The 18,393-nt window shown below is 32.6% G+C and overlaps 3 protein-coding genes and 1 pseudogene across 3 annotated transcripts; 1 reads left to right on the top strand and 3 right to left on the bottom strand.

Moving 5' to 3' along the window:
• Positions 1,881 to 4,100, bottom strand: LOC109335362 (peroxygenase 1-like). Its single transcript, XM_019571504.1, has 6 exons — positions 3,875 to 4,100; positions 3,279 to 3,428; positions 3,087 to 3,172; positions 2,481 to 2,575; positions 2,271 to 2,396; positions 1,881 to 2,172 (listed from the first exon to the last, which is right to left on the bottom strand). The coding sequence occupies exons 1-6, from the start codon at positions 3,981 to 3,983 to the stop codon at positions 2,013 to 2,015; spliced, it is 726 nt and encodes a 241-aa protein (XP_019427049.1). The 5' UTR covers positions 3,984 to 4,100; the 3' UTR covers positions 1,881 to 2,012.
• LOC109335143 lies at positions 11,699 to 14,830 on the top strand. The gene is made up of 2 exons (XM_019571229.1): positions 11,699 to 12,595; positions 14,264 to 14,830. The coding sequence occupies exons 1-2, from the start codon at positions 12,348 to 12,350 to the stop codon at positions 14,319 to 14,321; spliced, it is 306 nt and encodes a 101-aa protein (XP_019426774.1). The 5' UTR covers positions 11,699 to 12,347; the 3' UTR covers positions 14,322 to 14,830.
• On the bottom strand, positions 14,901 to 16,613 carry LOC109335142. Its single transcript, XM_019571227.1, has 3 exons — positions 16,366 to 16,613; positions 16,171 to 16,235; positions 14,901 to 15,985 (listed from the first exon to the last, which is right to left on the bottom strand). Exons 1-3 carry the CDS (start codon positions 16,447 to 16,449, stop codon positions 15,193 to 15,195), a joined length of 942 nt encoding a protein of 313 aa, XP_019426772.1. The 5' UTR covers positions 16,450 to 16,613; the 3' UTR covers positions 14,901 to 15,192.
• Positions 17,734 to 18,393, bottom strand: part of LOC109335461 — a 3,378-nt pseudogene continuing 2,718 nt past the window's right edge.

The following is an 18,393-nucleotide window of genomic DNA, read 5'->3' as shown; positions in this document are numbered from 1 at the left end:
TTATATTCAATTTTTATATCATTAATTACTTCATAAACTACATGTATATCCTTAAACATTAAAGTTTTGAAGTAGAGAAAATAAATAGTTGAGGGGCCGAAGGGCTGGCCCTAGGAATGTTCTACACGTGCGATGGCCCATTTAATTTTTTTATTAAATATCTTTATTTTAATTTTATTAATGTGTTTATCTTTATAAATGATATAATGATTTTAGTAGATTTCATTTGATAAACATAATTACGAAGATAATAGAAAAAAATGATCAAAATTTAGAGCTCATCAAAATTTAAAATATAAATTGATAATTTATCTAATCTTTAGTGTTAAATTTTACATATTCGCCAAAAAATCAATTCTACTGTAAAATTAACACACAGAAAGTGTGTAACCGTAAACACATAATTTTTTCAATCTCCTAAAAAACTTGTATAATATTTTTTAATAAGTTAACTCTCTATTTTCTCTTAGACAAAACTTATATATATATATGAAATCAACGAGTGTTTGTTCAAGTGGTACATGTTTGATTCTCCTAATTTTTTCAATCGTTGTGAAAGTTAGCCTCACATACCTGTAGATGTTTCGGGCTCAGACAGAATTGTTTACAGTGTGAAGATACCTATGAGAAAAAAGACCTTTATGTATATATATATATATATATATATATGTAAGAATTGATCCATGGTCATATAAGATAAATGCTAAATGTGAAGGATTGACTTCATTAAAATCAAGTAGGATTTTATCTCATTAGAAGAAATTAGTTCATCAAGAGTGATTTAATTAGACCATCAATCTTAAAAAAAAGATATAACCTATATAAAGTTATTTATTTATTGGACTTTATCCAGAAAATGTTATTTGTTTAATTATGTTACTAAATTCTTCAATTTTAAACTCATAAATAAATAAATTGTTTTGAAGAGTATTTTTAGTAATTAAGTATCATAATTATATTGGTTATTATTATAGATAAAAATTTGTATTAGTGATCTGAATTTACCAGTTGTGATGTCTTACTTTCATCATTTTCCGAGATAAAATGACTCTCACTATTCATCAACCAATGCCCTAAAGGAATTAGTATTCTCCATTCCTGATTTTTTCTCTCAATAGACATAGTTTCTCTATATTATTTTCTTTTTGCACAATCCTAAGTTGTGGACATTGGACATGGCATACAGTAGAAAAATTGTTTCTATACTCATCGTCCTTCTCATACCGCTTATTTTTAAAATGTCAAATAAAATTATAAACTCAGTTTTCTTTATAAATATAAGTCAAAAGTAGAAGTTTCATGATATATATCACTATTTCATAATTATAATTTAAACAAATAATCTCACATCCTTTTCAATAATTTACTATATAAAAAATAATTTTTCTATCTTACCTAAAAGATAAATTAAATTATATTCAATTTTCAAGTAAGGCCACAAGACATAAACACTAAACACATTGCAATCTTAATTCTCAAGATAATCTATACCTAATGCGTAAATACTTGTAAAATTAGGAGACTAGAAGTGGAAGTGTGTAAGGCAACCATTTTATTTTGTGCCTCTTGATCACATAAAATAATTATTGCACAATATTAGACATTTCACATATGAATGAAAACTTAAGAGAACTAAATATGAGAGAATAAATAATATAATTTATATCATTCTATTTAACATTTTCTACAAAAATACAACATATATAATAATTAGTTGAAGAAGGAGATAACTTATACACTGTCCTAAGACAAATGTATGAAAAATAACATAAAATACATTATGATTTAAGACTTTCATCCTTTATATATAATGTAAATCTTTTACTCTTCAATATATGGCCGAAAACAATAATTTGCCTCTCCTGCGTGTCGAAGAAGATTCTTTTCCACAATAGTGACATGCTGCTATTGCATTATTAAAACACTTTTATTACATACCTAATAAGTTTTTTCTCCATGATTACATTATTACATTACAATAATTTATCAAAACCACACATACATGACATGATTCAACTCATCTTGGCATCATCATGTTTACCAGCATGTATTTTAGCACAATATTCAAATAAACTCCCATCAAAGCATCTTCTCACAGCTTCTTTAGAAAGAAAACCTTCTTCATCCCTAGCCAGAATGTACAAAACCCCCCATTCAAATTTAGCTGCAGCCCTATAACCACATAACATTCCATAACATATATCACTATTTCATAAATTAAGAATATAGATAAATTAGAAAAAAATGTAAAACTTATACTAAAAATTCACCAGCCAAATGGGTCAAATGCATTTCTGTTTCCCTCAGTCATTTCCCAAATCTCTCTAAGTGTGAGCTTATCAGGTACTGTATGAGCATATTTGCTAAACATGTTCTCAACACTTGCTGGTACATAACTGCATATATTTTCATTTCATCAAAGAGAAAAATGTCCCAAGATTTTGTTGTAATATATATATTTATTCACTAGCATTACTTACCGTCCTTCTGTATCATAAGCTCCAGAATCACTTCCATGCTTTATTCTGTGCACATTTCGTATGTAGATTGGAAAGAGGAGAGAAGGAAACCAACTCTGTAAAATTATAATTTTAAGCTAAATGCTATACTTAACAAAAGCTGATTTTATTTAATGTCTTTTTTCCGGTAAATAGAGTTTAGGGGATGAAAGATACATACATGATAAACAAAATTAAGGACTAGTGTGGAGAATTGAGCTTTAATCATTAGATTATTTTAATCATGTGTATTTATTATCTGTAATTTTTATTGCTTATTTTTATAATATGACTTTTAATAACTTAAAATCACCCTGAAAATGAAGAACACTGAGGGGGCAATACCACGATGACATTTGTGCTATCTGCCAATTTACCTAATTCCTCAGAGGGAATATGATTGAATTTTGCATTTCCAAGATCCTAGTGAATTTATTAAAGGATAAAAAGAAAACATAGAAAACTTAAAGTTCAAATCTTAAAAATAATCTCTATATTTATGGGTTAATATACTTGAATTCCGAAGAGAATGTACATAGCACCATTTTTCTTCCTTGTTTTGATTAGGAAAAGAAAAGAATGACTCACAGGCTGAGTAGGATAACTCAATGAAAGATTGATACCAATAGCCATAATAGTAGATGCAATGATATTAAATCCAAGAGCACGCATCCCTGAGAATGTGATAAGGTGAGTAATGAACTAATTATATTTTTGGAAGAAATTTGGATAAGATAATATATAAAGACTGAGGAAGTTGTTGGAAATAAAAACTCAAACCTATGTAAGTTTCCCAAGGGTAAACAATTCCATTATCATCTTGATCAAAAAAAGCACAATGCTGCTGAAGAACAGTCATGTTGTAGTGCTTGTGGCCTAGTGTTCCATATGGATGGCTAGTATCCGGAGCTGTCAATGCTCTAGGCATGTCTGACCAAGTATCACATGAAAAAACAAATGATTAGTACATCCGGGTTAAGAAACTAATCTCGGCTATTCCTCCCAGCAAGTATCACACAGAATCAAAACCTTAAGGTTACACCATTAGACCGACCACCAATAAGATGATATTTCAATCCATATTTTTTTAACTATCCATTTGGTGAAAATTTCTGCTTTGTGTTCAAAATATATAGTAATTGTTTTTTAAGAAAACAAGTCATACCTCATGTCAACAGAAAATATTAGAATGAAATGATTAAATCTCCTTCTATTTCGCCCTATTTCATACAATTCAAGGAATATAACCATATTATCATTTTGTTATCCATTCAAATATAATCTTAATTCTCATCTCTCTTTTATTCTTCTTTTTTCAATTTTGTTTTAACCTTATTATGAGTGAACAAAATTGAAGAAAATAAGTTGAAACTCACATGGCTTAGGAAGAGTGTTTTCCAAGTCATCTCTAACCCTTCTTTGAGCAGTAACAGGTGCATTATGAGCCTCAGTTATCAATGACTCTCTCTCAATCTCTGCAGCCATTTTGATATATTCACCAATATTCCAAGTTTTTCTATTCAACTTCTACTTCCTCTGCTTTTATAGAGGAACACCATTACTTATACGAAAAACAACAAGTATAATTTGATGGTGATAAGTGTGATTCTAGATAGAAGAAGTAAGAAGAATAAATTTTTTGAGAGAATTAGATGGACAAAGTAGGAAGAGACAGCAAAGTCTATATATGAAACGTGGCATACATGCAAAATTTTTAGTGTGCATATTGTGTCACTTAGGAGGTGATGCATTTAATTGTTTAATTGCTTGATTGAACTCTGTAGATTTCTTTCTCATGTTCTACGTATTAAATTGAACATATGTTGATATAATAAATTCAATCTACTTCATTTTTCTTCAATTGATAGCTTAAACTTTTGTTAATAATAACTTATAATAGTATTGCAACTTTGATCACATCACATGATGAAATAGTCAGACTTTTATGATAGATAGTTACATATTTAATCAACTCTCATATTTTCGTAGAAATTTTATAAACTTGTAAAATCCATTATATCCACACTTTTTATATCAAATGTTATAATAAAATTATTTATATATCTCTACTCATTAACTTCAGCTCCATGTGAAAGAGGATTTGTCATGTTTCTGGTGTTTTTTGCTACAATACAAAAAGAAAACTGTATCCTTTTCATAAAAAAAATGTACCTTATTTAACCTTTAAACTTGTTAATTAAGGGGTTAGCACAAAATCATGCTTAAGAGATAATAAAAAAAGTCAAATTTTCTGACTAATTAATGACAAATATAAAATGACATAGTGAAACCCGATTGTCCTTGTTCAAATTTGAATCTCCATATTGCAAATAAAGTTCATCCACATAAAATTCAAACCATCAACTTAGCCACAAAGAACTTTATGCATAAGTATTAAAAAAACAAAAGAAAAAAAATAATGTAATTACAAAAATATTAAAGAACATGACAATAACTTAGGCAAACCACGTGGAAAGTTAGTGTTAGATGCCTCTTATTACTATGCCTTAAAAGAATCTTATGACTATTTTATGACTCTCTTTAAGGGTATTTTATGTCACTTTTATGGCTTTGTTTCCAAGCATCCAATGCTTCATATCCAAGATACCAAACTTTTCTTGCCTATAAAAGGACACATATAGAGAGCTTCAAAATCATCTTCACAACACACAATATCTCTTTCATTTACACATATATTGTGAGTGCATTCTTGGTGAGAATTCTTGTTCCATTTGAGAGAGTATTTGTGAGAAAAAATATTGTCATTTGTCCTCATCATTATAAGAGGATTTCTTGTACTCTTCTTTTTTACATAGTGGAATTTTGCTCTTGATCGCCCGTGGTTTTTTTCCTCTCACACTGAGGGGTTTTTCCACGTTAAATCTTGTGTGTTATTTTCTTTATCCTTTACTTGCTTCTCTTTTGTTCTCAATTGATTCAATCATGTGCTTCCGCATTGTGCTCTAACCTTAACAAGTGGAATCAGAGCTCTTACTAAATTGAGAATTTCAAAATGTCTGCAAAATTTGACATTGAGAAGTTTGATGGAAAAATTAGCTTTTCTATTTGGCGAGTCCAAATGAGGGCCGTTCTTATCCAGAGCGGATTAAAGAAAGCTTTAGATGGGAAGTCAAAGAAACCAGTTTCCATGACCGATGATCAATGGGACGAGTTGGATGAAAAGGCGCTTTCAACAATTCAACTTTGTTTGTCGAAGGAGGTTCTTCGTGAGGTTGCCAATGAAGAAACCGCTGCGGCTTTGTGGCTGAAGTTAGAAACTTTATACATGACCAAGAGCCTCGCAAACAAGCTTCGTCTCAAAGAACGGTTATACACCATTCGTATGGTTGAAGGTACTCCTATTCAAACTCATCTTGATGAGTTTAATTCTATTATTATGGATATGCAAAATATTGATATTAATATTGAAGATGAAGACAAAGCTGTTTTGTTGGTTGTCTCTTTACCTTCTACCTATAAGCACTTCAAAGAAATCATGTTGTATGGAAATAATGATACCTTATCCTTTGAAGATGTTAAATCTAATTTATTGTCCAAAGAAAAATTTGATCTTGAAGTTAATTCTGTGGACAAGGGTGAGGGCTTAAGTGTTCGAGGTAGAACTCAAGAAAAAGGGAGTACCAATTATAAAAAGTTCAGATCCAAATCCAGAGGTCGCAAATCCAACAAAACTTGTCGCTATTGCAAGAAACCGGGGCATGACATTCCTGATTGTTTTATCTTAAAGAAAAAACAAGAAAAACAAGATAAGGGAAAATTTCAACAATCCTCTGAAGCTGCTAATATTGAAGCCAATTCTGACGGTGATATTCTTTTATCTGTTGTCTCTTATAATAATAGGAGTAAAACAGAATGGATTCTTGATTCTGGATGTACTTTTCATATGTGTCCTTATAAGGACTTATTCACCACTTTTGAACATGTTGACAGTGGTGTTGTTTTGATGGGCAATGATACCCAATGCAAAGTTGCAGGAATAGGTACTATTCAGATCAAGGCTCATGACGGTGTTGTCAGAACCTTGGCTAATGTCCGCTATATTCCAGATTTGAAGCGGAACTTAATTTCTCTTGGCACCCTAGAGTCTCTCGGGTGTAGGTATTCAGCTGAAGGTGGAGTTCTAAAGGTATTGAAAGGTGCTATGGTATTATTGAAAGCTAACCGGATTGGTAGTTTATATGTCTTGCAAGGTTCTGTTGTGACAGGTTCAACAGCTGTATCTTCTTCAATGCATGATAATGACATTACCAAATTATGGCACATGCGCCTGGGCCATATGAGTGAAAAAGGTATGCACCTTCTAAGCAAACAAGGTCATCTTGGTAAACATGGCATTGGTAAATTGGATTTTTGTAAACATTGTGTTTTTGGGAAACAGAAAAAGGTTAGTTTCTCCACTGCAACTCACCGTACCAAAGGTATTCTTGATTATATTCATTCTGACCTTTGGGGGCCTTCTAAATTTCATTCTCATGGAGGATGTCGCAATATGATGACCATCATTGATGATTTTTCTCTCAAAGTTTGGGTTTATTTTCTGCAGCATAAAAATGTGACTTTCTCCAATTTTAAGAAGTGGAAAACTCTTGTTGAAACCCAGACAGAGAAGAAAGTGAAGAAGCTTAGAACAGACAATGGATTAGAGTTCTGCAATGGTGATTTTAATGAGTTCTGCACAAAAAATGGTATTGCTAGACACAAAACTATTCCAAGAAATCCTCAACAAAATGGTGTTGCAGAACGGATGAACAGGACTCTACTTGAGAGAGTTCGTTGTATGCTCTCAAATGCTGGGTTATGGCATCGGCGTGAATTTTGGGCTGAAGCAGCATCTACTGCTTGTTACCTGGTTAATCGTTCTCCACATTCAGCACTTGATTTCAAAATCCCAGAAGAAATTTGGTCAGGTAATCCTGTTGATTATTCTAACTTAAGAATCTTTGGATGTCCTGCTTATGCACATGTTAATGATGGTAAATTAGCTCCAAGAGCTGTTGAGTGCATATTTCTTGGTTATGCATCTGAGTCTAAAGGATATCGCTTATGGTATTCTGATGCAAAGTCACGGAAATTAATTCTTAGCAGAGATGTGACTTTTAATGAGGATGCATTTTTATCTTCTGGAAAACAATCTATTGTGTCTTCTTCTACTAGTACAGGTAATCTGCAGGGTACTAGCGAGAAGGTGGAGTTGATAGTGAAACCTACAGTTCCTAATGTTGATGTTCCATCTTCCTCTACAAATCAATCTAGCATTGATGATCATTATGTTGATTGTGATGACAGTACAACTTCTCCTATTCATCAGCAAGAAGATGATTATTGTATTGCTCGAGACAGAACCAGAAGACTAATTAAAAGGCCAGCTAGATACACTGATGGTGATAATTTAATTGCTTATGCATTGTCAGTTGCACAAGAGGTAAATGATGATGTTGAACCTGCCAGCTATACAGAAGCTGTTTCTTGTGTTGATTCGTCACAGTGGCTAGTGGCTATGAATGAAGAGATTGAAAGTCTTCATAAGAATGGTACTTGGGCTTTGACAGAGCTTCCCGAAGGCAAACGACCATTACGATGTAAATGGATCTATAAGAAGAAAGACGGTATTCCCGGGGTTGAAGATCCAAGATGCAAAGCACGACTAGTTGTTAAAGGTTTTAATCAAAAGGAAGGTATTGACTTTAATGAGATATTCTCACCTGTTGTTCGTCATACTTCTATACGTGTTTTGCTTGCTTTTGTTGCTTTATTTGATTTGGAGTTGGAGCAACTTGATGTAAAGACAGCTTTTCTACATGGAGAGCTGGAAGAAGAAATTTACATGGAACAACCTGAAGGATTTATTGTTCCTGATAAGGAGCATCTTGTCTGTCGATTGAAGAAATCATTATATGGCCTTAAGCAAGCTCCCAGACAATGGTACATGAGGTTTGATTCTTTTATGATTGGGCAAGGTTATTGCAGGAGTCAATTTGATGACTGTATTTATTTCCAGAAATTTCCAAATGAATCATTCATATACTTGTTACTGTATGTTGATGATATGCTAATTGCTTCACGTGACAAGTCTTTGATCCGGAAATTGAAAATTCAACTCAATAATGAGTTTGAGATGAAAGAATTAGGTGCAGCCAAGAAAATTCTTGGTATGGAGATTCACAGGGATCGTCAAGCTGGTAAATTGTTTTTATCCCAAGAGAAATATATTGAAAGAGTGCTTGAAAGGTTTAATATGAATAATTGTAAACCTGTTTCTACTCCACTTGCTGCACATTTCAAGTTATCTTTAGATCTTTGCCCACATACAGAGGAAGAGATGGAGCGTATGTCACATATTCCTTATGCTAGTGCAGTTGGTAGTCTTATGTATGCTATGGTGTGCACTAGACCTGATTTAGCATATGCTGTTAGCATGGTAAGTCGATATATGCATAATCCTGGAAAGGATCATTGGAGTGCTGTAAAATGGATTTTTCGGTATCTAAAAGGTACTTCTGGTATTGGCTTGGTATTTGACAGAAACAAGGCTACAACTGATGACGTTGTAGGTTATGTTGATTCGGATTATGGTGGTGATATTGACAGAAGGAGGTCTCTTTCTGGTTACATCTTTACTCTCTGTAATAGTGCTATTAGCTGGAAAGCTACTCTTCAGTCCATTGCTGCATTGTCTACGACTGAAGCAGAATATATTTCAGCAACGGAGGGTGTGAAGGAGGCTATTTGGCTCCGAGGTTTGGTAAATGAACTTGGTCTAATACAGGGTGTTCTTACAGTGTTTTGTGATAGTCAAAGTGCTATTCATTTGACCAGGAATAATCGTTATCATGACAAGACCAAACACATTGATATAAAACGTCACTTTATCCGAGATATTGTTGCTATTGGTGAAATTATGGTGGAAAAGATTCACACATCAGAGAATCCAGCAGATATACTTACCAAGCCACTTCCGAATACCAAGTTCCAACTTTGCTTGGACTTGGTTGGTCTCTACAGCACTTGAGTGCCCTTCGGGGCATTATTTGGCGATGAGCAACTTATCAAATTCGAGCCAAGGTGGAGATTGTTAGATGCCTCTCATTACTATGCCTTAAAAGAATTTTATGACAATTTTATGGCTCTCTTTAAGGGCATTTTATGTCACTTTTATGGCTTTGTTTCCAAGCATCCAATGCTTGGAATCCAAGATACCAAGACTTTGCTTGCCTATAAGTATAGAGAGCTTCAAAATCATTTTCACAAGACACAACGTCTCTTTCATTTATACATATATTGTGAGTGCATTCTTGGTGAGAATTCTTGTTCCATTTGAGAGAGTATTTGTGAGAAAAAATATTGTCATTTGTCCTCATCATTATAAGAGGATTTCTTGTACTCTTCTTTTTTACATAGTGGAATTTTGCTCTTGATCGCCCGTGGTTTTTTTCCTCTCACACTGAGGGGTTTTTCCACGTTAAATCTTGTGTGTTATTTTCTTTATCCTTTACTTGCTTCTCTTTTGTTCTCAATTGATTCAATCCTGTGCTTGCATTGTGCTCTATCCTTAACAGTTAGGAAGGTAGCAAACTCAAAATTAAATTTTTTTTTTATTGAACATAAATATAGCAACATGAACTTTTATGCATATATAATTGCTTTTCTATAATCAGTTTAGTGATTAATGATGCATACATATAATCGTGTGATGGTAGACTTCTTCCTATCCACGGAGTTTGTAGGACACACAACCAATTGTTTTTGTTAGCTGGAAAACAAATACTTGTGTCGGCCAAAATCATATAAACCTTGGCAAATATCTTCGGGCTTTCCATTTTCAAAAAATGGGTGCGTCAATTGAATATTCTCATGTTAATATGACCTTTTAGCATATCATACAAATTTAGTCGATAAAGATTTGATCCATTTTCGTAAGTGTGATTTTAAATCTGGTGTTAATGTAACTTAACTTTTATTGATGGATAAGTTGCAATGATTAATTAGTTCTGAAGTATATATTATCTGATCTTAGTTAGCCTCTAGAGCACACCTAACCATGTTTTTCTAATATTCATGTAATGTTGATTAAAAATAAAAAGTAGATAATGTAATGATAGTATAAGCAAACCCTTACACTATCAAACAAACATATCCTTTTCTATATATATATATATATGACCTTATGATGTGAATTAGTTTTTGTTGGCACAAAAAATAATTGCCTTGGCAAATAAACCTTAATTAGAAAAGTTGAATGTCATTATGGGCGTTATTAGAAAAATGGTGAAAAACTAAAATAATATCATGTTCATCCCATTTGACTATTGTTTCCTAAATTTAAGAATTTGAAGTTGCAAGTTCTATTTTAAAGATGGTGGTGCTTGAATGTGTCCAGATTCGAATAGTTAGATACTTAGATAAGCAACTGTTGACAATGATAGCCACTAGACTTAGAGGATAGATGGGTTATCATGTACAATACAGACACATTTCCTTTTAGAGAGAATAATGTATCTATTGAGATATCATATTTTCTCTAGCCTGTAAAAATGTGATATATGTGTTATTTTATTTATTTTTAAAAATATTTTTATAGAAAATAATGAAATATGACACATGTCAAGAAACTATACCAAAATTGAGATTCTCTCCAACAATTGCATGTAGCACATAAAAAATTCAAAAGTTCAGAATTTAATTTATTTTTAAATTAAATAATATCAGAAATTAAAAAACAAATTCCTTGCCCAACTAAGTACCGGAGGGTCAAGTGCTTGGATAGAGATCTCATATTTTGAATAATGTCTTATCTTAAATTAATCAGAATATCACTTTTATTTCTAATTTTTTTATTTTATTCATATGACAATATATGATTAGTCCCGAAAGGGAATGAGTTATATTGTCATGGACAGATTTGCTTCAGTTCATAACTTGGTTTGGTGCAATTAGAAAATCCAACCATGGAAGAGAAAGAAAGCCTGAATGGCAAAGAAGTGCATGATGACGTTGGAGGAGAATGAGAACTAAATGCTTAGCAACAGAAATAATAATGAACGACCCAACATGAGAAAGTGTCAAAAAACCTATAATAAATAGTTTTATCAGGTTATATCTTTCAATATAAAAATTGTGTTACAGTCTTATTGATCTGACCACAAGATAAAAAAGAGTTTTATCGAGTTTTCTTTAATAACTTAATTTAAGTATTTACAGCGCCTACCTAGATATATTTACAAGGTGACGTCGCGTATCCATTGATTCTGAATTAAATAGACTGCCATAGGAAGAAGGATTTTCTGTTATAGACCATAGAGGGAAGTTCTTGTTTTTTCTTTTACGGATAAAAGAATATATCTGATAGTAGATAAAAGTTTTGTTTTTGTGATTGATAGCATTTTTTTGGACGTGGAGAATACTACCTTTGGGTGCGGTGAATTGGTGATTTCTCACTAATCTCTGTTTTTGTTCTTCTTTTGTACTTTTGAAACGTGTTGGTTGGTTGTACTAAACGTGGTGAACTGTGTGATTCTGCTCCTCCAGTATTCTCACTTTCCAACCATCAAATTTTCAATCACTTCTCCACCAAGTTTTTCTTTTTTTCTCTTTCTTAACACTCAGATTCTCTCACTGCTTTTGCACTATCATTTTACCTTTTTTTTCTGCTTGACCTCTTTCTTCGGTTCCTTCAAAGTTTTCATATTTCGTGAGACTTAGGAGTTATGTGATTTTTATGCAAATGGGTCAAATGGGTTTCTTTCCAAATCCAAAATTTCCTTGAATTCCGGTATATGTTCCCCCCCTGCATTTTTATTGTTTTCCACTGAAGAAAGTGTGTTATTGTTGATGGATACTGAGTCCACCAAAGATGTTAATGGAAGTGTGAATAAGCCTATGGCTGTGGCTTCTTTAGATGCTAGCAAAGTTGAAGATCATACCAATGGTGAAGATGATGATTCCAAATCTCTGTTGCCACCCCGAATTGGAGGAATGTCTAGAAAATCAGACAAGGGTCATAAGACACGTAGGAAAAAAGTGCAGTGGAATGATAAAAATGGAAACAAACTTGTTGAAGTGTTGGAATACGAGCCAAGGTAACTTGTGTGCTCTAAATTTTGGTCTATTGCATTAGTTATGTAATTGTTTGATTGGAAATTTTGATATTTGTTGTTCTCTTTTGTTTTGTTTTGTCTTTTTTGTAACATTTTTATTTTTGTTAACGATAACTGAAACTTTCTACTTTTCTTTCTAAAGTTCAGTTGTATGTTGATGAAAAAAGGGGAAAAATTGAAATACTTTTGTTTTTGCTAATTTAGTGCAAGTGGTGAAATTGCAAAGGACCTTTTTGCAATAATAAGTTTCAGTCTGCAGAAACTGTCATGTTCATTATCTGAACTCTGAACTAAGATTCTCGTTTAAGGGAGTTAGTGCTTCTTAGAGCGTGAAGTTGTTGTTTTGTGATGACAATCTGTGATTTCAAATTACCTATAATTTATTGTAAGGGTATCATAAGGTGATACATATATGAAATTTTAATTTTGGTCTTTTCTGTCAGTTTTATAAATTTCCAGGATATGAACATTTTGCTTTAGCTTTTTTAACTTGATTGTTGCCTTTCCCACCTCTAAAATCAGTTTCAAATTAATTAATGGCCTTCCTTGTCTTTGTCTGAAATTGTCTCTCTTTGGAGCTATAAGCTATCCTTACACATACACGTTGGTCTTTGTATAATGTCTTGGCTTAGAGAGTTCATATGAAATTTTAGTATGACCTGAAAACTTGTCCTCACACTTCCTACCAACAAGTTTGCTTTGGGTAGGACAGTTTATAGGGCATCTTAGTGGTAATCTACAAATGCTACTTTTGGAGGCCTCTCTTTAACAAATGTTCAATAGGATTGGAAGGCAGTTTGGGGTTTCTTTTCCTTTTTTATCCCTACTTGCCATCTATTCTTCTTAAGTGGAGGATATTTTGTTCTTTGTCCTCACTCACTTGAGTGCTATTTTCACTCATTTACTAAGGGTCTATTTGCAAGTTGGGTTTTGAAGGAGAAATGAATGTTTTAGAGTCATCTTACAAGTATATTTTACGACTCTAAAGTCTCTCCTCTTCCTTCCCCAAAACCTAACTCGCAAATGGACCTTAGAAGTTTCTTTTGTCATGAGAGTTCCAGTAAGTTTGAACACATCTAGTTTGCTTCTTAGAACTTATGACAATGCAAAAAATGAAAAATACACTTCTTTTTTTGCATTAGTTAAGACTTTTAAAATACCATAGAAGACTTTGTCTCCATTGGATAGATCTTACCTCAGAATACGTATGAATGCATTTTAGCTCTTATTCTGGCATTGAGACAACTTTGGACAAGATTTTTGTATAAAGTCAAGGTCCTTGTGCCAACATTTATGAAGATTAACCTATGCATGTTGTTAGATGCTGGAAGAGAAGGATTAAGTATTGGAATTATTGATCCCTTGTCACAAATTTTAAATCGCTGATAGAATGTTAAGATCTATGTTAGAATCACATGTTTTACGTGTTCATCTATTCCTTCATATCTTAAGTAGATCTTGTCAACCATACTCCTAAGTATACCAGTGGACCAAAAAAACAGAAGAAACAAATAATAATCGGAGTTTTGTTGCCTAATTGTGAAACAAGCTCAAAAGATTGGCATAGACAAAATTTATTATGTTAATGAACCCTATATGTGCATTATAGCCAGAATTATCTCACATATGGTCTCACAATTGTGTGTGCAGTGATGTAAGTGACTCAGAGAATGGCAATGAGGATTCTTGTTTGTGTACAATTTTGTAGAGGTCATATTGATAAGCTGGCTTGGGAAACTTGAACTTGGAGTAAATATGATGAATTAGCATAATGCTTCATGATTTGATCTTTATTCTGATTAGGAACCAAATCTCTAATGAACAAGATAGGTAGCTCCTTTTGTTTGGTGGATTTTCAATCTTAGTTCTCTACCAAGATCAAAGTACACACGTTGCTTCTAGTAATATGATTTAGATTTTAACAGTGTTGATAGCTGCGTGGCTTAAATGTAAATGAGCTTTTTTGTGCTTAGTCACATATAATGTTTCTTTAAGAATAATGCACTTGATTGCTTTAACCATTATGTTTCAATTAAAATAGGACCTTGGTTTATTTTCCTTTTCTTTTGCAATTAATATGTGGAACAAATTTAGTCTGAAGTAATGCTGAAAGGGATCTTTGATTCTTTGGTTATGCTTCTGTCATAAGTTCTGTTCTCGTAAGCAATACCTGTTGGAAGGGGCAATCATATACGCACCCAAAAAGGATTGATGAGGGGTTACCCCCAAAAGAGATTGTCTACACAAGAATCACACCTAACAGATTCAAATATTGTTTTGCTGAATATCATTAAGAGAAGACAATGTGTATTCTCAAATGGTATAGTTGCAACATATACACAGATACAAGTCAACTCTCCATTCATCACAATACAACCATTCACAAGACAAAATAAAACTCAGGATAAGAATTAGACACACAAATACAATGTAATCATCCCAACTCATTGCTTCGCTGAATGAAGAATCATCAGAAGAATCAAAATTCGACGCCGTCTCCATTAAAAGCAGTCTCCAGCAATAGGCTGGTAGTATTATATTGTACTATTTTTTGTGATTCTTCACCAACTATGGCCATATCAATGACAATGAATTGTGGCCTGAGAGAAATCATAATTAGGAGAAACCAACCAGTTTGAAAGACTAGCATCAACTGCAATTTCTTGCAGTAAAGGCTTGGACTGAAGAACATTTGGTTCTAATATGCAAGGTGAGAAACTTAAGCTTGCTTCAGAGACTAAGGGCATGCTTGTATTTTTCTCTAATGGTTGAACATTCTCCTTCCTTTTGTGCTTACTTGATGCAACTTTAGCTTTGATTGCTTTCCACTGTGTAAGATTTTCTACAGGGATCAGAACAGAATGCATGTTCATGCCTCTGTCTCTTCCACTTGTGTTGGATTTCAGCTCAGTATCATTTAGAGCAAGTAAAATCTGATTCTTCATACTCTCTTCTTCCACAGAAGAGTAGCATATCAACTTTTTCTGACTAGTGTTTTGATCATTTACTTCAGCCTCATCATTCCCTAAACTTCCACCACCACCACCACCATCATCCCATTCATACCCATCATCAAATTCATCGTTATCGTTATCATCATAGTCCTCAATATCAGATTCCTCGAATACTATTTCATCTTCCTCATCATAGTCATTTGTGCAGTTATAATATCTATAATTAGATGGGTATCTCATTGTCAAGGCTGCAGATCCTTCTCCCTCAGGTTCTGCAGTGTTGTTTTCATTTGTTTCTTCCTCATTATCCAATGGCTGATAATCAGAGGGGTTTGGCTCAAAGATCTGTACATTCAAATTAAAGGAAACTTTCTTCTTGCTTTTGTCACTATTCTTCTCTTTACATCCATCTTTATCTCTAAAAGTAAAATATTATATAAACTAATAGATAAATACATAAATAAGGAAATAAACTATAGACCAAATTATTAAGAGTGATTTAAGAGGTCAAGGATTTGACATAATAGAACATTGTAATATTGTTTGATTCACTTGTTTGAGCATATATAAAATATGAAGGGGAAAGATAAGAGAAGTACTAACCTGATATAGGAATATGGGACAATGGAATTTTCTGTAATGGGAACAAGTTTATAGTTTCCATATTTCTGCAAGATGAAAGATAACACAATTCTTGTAAACTGATAATAACATGGATTAGCTGAGATATGATAAGATAAAAACAATGCAAGAGCCATGAAATGATGGAAAATCATGAAAATGAGTTATTATACTTACTTGGTGTCCATCTAAAACATTGTAGAGTGTCTTTCGAAGCTTTCTTTTGTTGGTTAAACCAAAACATGCAATAAAACAACCCATCTCTAGTGGAAAAAGATGGAAAGTGAAGAAACAATACAATGAAAGGTTTAATGAAGAAAGGTAGATAGTCAATGAATGACTGGCATTGCATGCCAGAGAGTGAGAGAGAAATTTGACACGTTTAAAAGCCGTTTGGGTTAGAAGACTTTCGAAAATAGTAACGTTAGACATTTAATGATGATTGTGGGTACAACAGTTTTTTATTTTTAATAATGAAAAGAATAAGAGTAGGGACAAACATATGTTGCCTGTTTATTTGCTTTGTCTCATATATGAAAATTCAAAGTGTGGCCCTATCTACTTGTTCTCTCTTGTTTTCATTGTAGTGAATTGTAACTTTTGGAGACTAGAAATTTTCACTTCTAACAATTTCATTCTTATAAAAAATAAAGATCTAAAGTAATCATTAGCAATGTAAATATGAATCAAAATAATTCATGGTATAGATTAAAATGTCCTAAAAATTAGTTATAAAAAAATGCTGAAAAAACTAATTTAATACACATTTAAAATCTTTAATCATTATTTTGAGTTTTTCAAATTCATAAAGAATCAAATTGATCTAGGTAAAAAATTTGACTGACCAAAATAATATTTACCTATGTTTTTTGTGATAATTTGAGTGTTTTTATTAAAGAAAATTGTCCATGAGATTGCCACAAAAGTTGTATAGCAAGGGAAAGACATAAACATTTTCAAGTTCAATTGAATTAAGGAAATTGTTTCTTAAACATTCACGTAGGATGTGATTAGCATATGATGTTCTCAAAAAATTTGATTTACTGTTTTGCTAACTACAGCAAAACCGAAAAACTAATGCATTAGGCTTTTTGTAATTATAAAACTGTTGCCAAAATAACTGCATTTTGCTTAAAGTAATTTGGATCGGACAAAGAATTTTGAAGAGTTGGAATTCCAATTTCTATAGTTTAGAGTTGGTGGTAAGATCTGGAATTTGAAAGATAAAACTAATATAATCTACTATTAATCAAACAAATTATTAGAAATTTGGTACCACACTTAACCACAATAACAAGAATGTATGTATCAGTTGGTAACAAACCGCATTAGACTGCACTCATTTTTTATGATAGAAGAATTCATATTTCAACACCCACAATCTACATCACAGTGACTGCACTCATTTTGGTGACATGATTCAGATAGATTGCAACAATGATGTATTCTCATTGTCAACAATCTCTTTTTCATCACCATCCCACCATCATTCGAGTGGTGGCCGGGACGATGAGACACCACATTCAAGTACCACTCGTTTTCCTACTAACGTATACTATTGCCAAGGAACTGTGGTTTAGGTGGATCATAGTAAACTGAATTCCAACCATTACAATGCAATATGAATCCTTTGAAGCCAACCTGTCCCTATAATCCTCCGCCACCACATACAGTACCATACAAGAAGCCAACCTGAAAGCATGCATAAAAAGTTGCAATGCATTGTGTTTGGTATAATGCAGGTTAATGCAACAGAAACTTTGGAACATGATTAAATTTTACTTACCTCTTTACCCCATTTAGTTCCATTTTCATAGTTACAAGAAGCCAAAAGTAGAGTCTCTTCTTCAGGACTTGCATGGTCACCAGACACCAAATGAGGAGTGTAATTTTGTTCTAAGGACTTGATGAACTCATTGGATGTACCAAAATATTGTTGGAGTTCATGGTCAGTGTCTAACATTCAAATATCAAAACAAAAAACTATATGAATACCTATATGGCTATATATGAATAAATCATCTTGTTCTATACCTTTGATTTTGTAATTTCCATATAGTGATTCCCTTTTCATATAGAAGCCTGTGCCAGACAATACTGGTCCCTTAATTCCATCCATACCTGGCAATAGAACCTATAGTTGTGGACAAAAACATAGTTAAATAACAATATCATAATTTTGAAGTTATATATATATATATATAT

The sequence above is a fragment of the Lupinus angustifolius genome, chromosome LG20, assembly GCF_001865875.1.
Source record: "Lupinus angustifolius cultivar Tanjil chromosome LG20, LupAngTanjil_v1.0, whole genome shotgun sequence".
Classification (NCBI taxonomy): domain Eukaryota; kingdom Viridiplantae; phylum Streptophyta; class Magnoliopsida; order Fabales; family Fabaceae; genus Lupinus; species Lupinus angustifolius.
The sequence above is the reverse complement of the archived record's forward strand: the minus strand, read 5'-3'. Positions and strand labels throughout refer to the sequence as shown.

Excerpts from the sequence above, each read along its gene's own strand:
- LOC109335362 (XM_019571504.1), bottom strand. The coding sequence starts at position 3,983 with ATGGCTGCAGAGATTGAGAGAGAGTCATTGATAACTGAGGCTCATAAT. Across the intron at positions 2,576-3,086 it reads TGAGTTATCCTACTCAGCCT|AGTTGGTTTCCTTCTCTCCT; the intron begins GTGAGTCATTCT and ends ATAATTTTACAG. Across the intron at positions 2,173-2,270 it reads GCATTTGACCCATTTGGCTG|GGCTGCAGCTAAATTTGAAT; the intron begins GTGAATTTTTAG and ends ATGTGGTTATAG.
- LOC109335143 (XM_019571229.1), top strand. The coding sequence starts at position 12,348 with ATGGATACTGAGTCCACCAAAGATGTTAATGGAAGTGTGAATAAGCCT. Across the intron at positions 12,596-14,263 it reads GTGTTGGAATACGAGCCAAG|TGATGTAAGTGACTCAGAGA; the intron begins GTAACTTGTGTG and ends TTGTGTGTGCAG.
- LOC109335142 (XM_019571227.1), bottom strand. The coding sequence starts at position 16,449 with ATGGGTTGTTTTATTGCATGTTTTGGTTTAACCAACAAAAGAAAGCTT. Across the intron at positions 16,236-16,365 it reads ATGTTTTAGATGGACACCAA|AAATATGGAAACTATAAACT; the intron begins GTAAGTATAATA and ends TTCATCTTGCAG. Across the intron at positions 15,986-16,170 it reads GTCCCATATTCCTATATCAG|AGATAAAGATGGATGTAAAG; the intron begins GTTAGTACTTCT and ends TTTTACTTTTAG.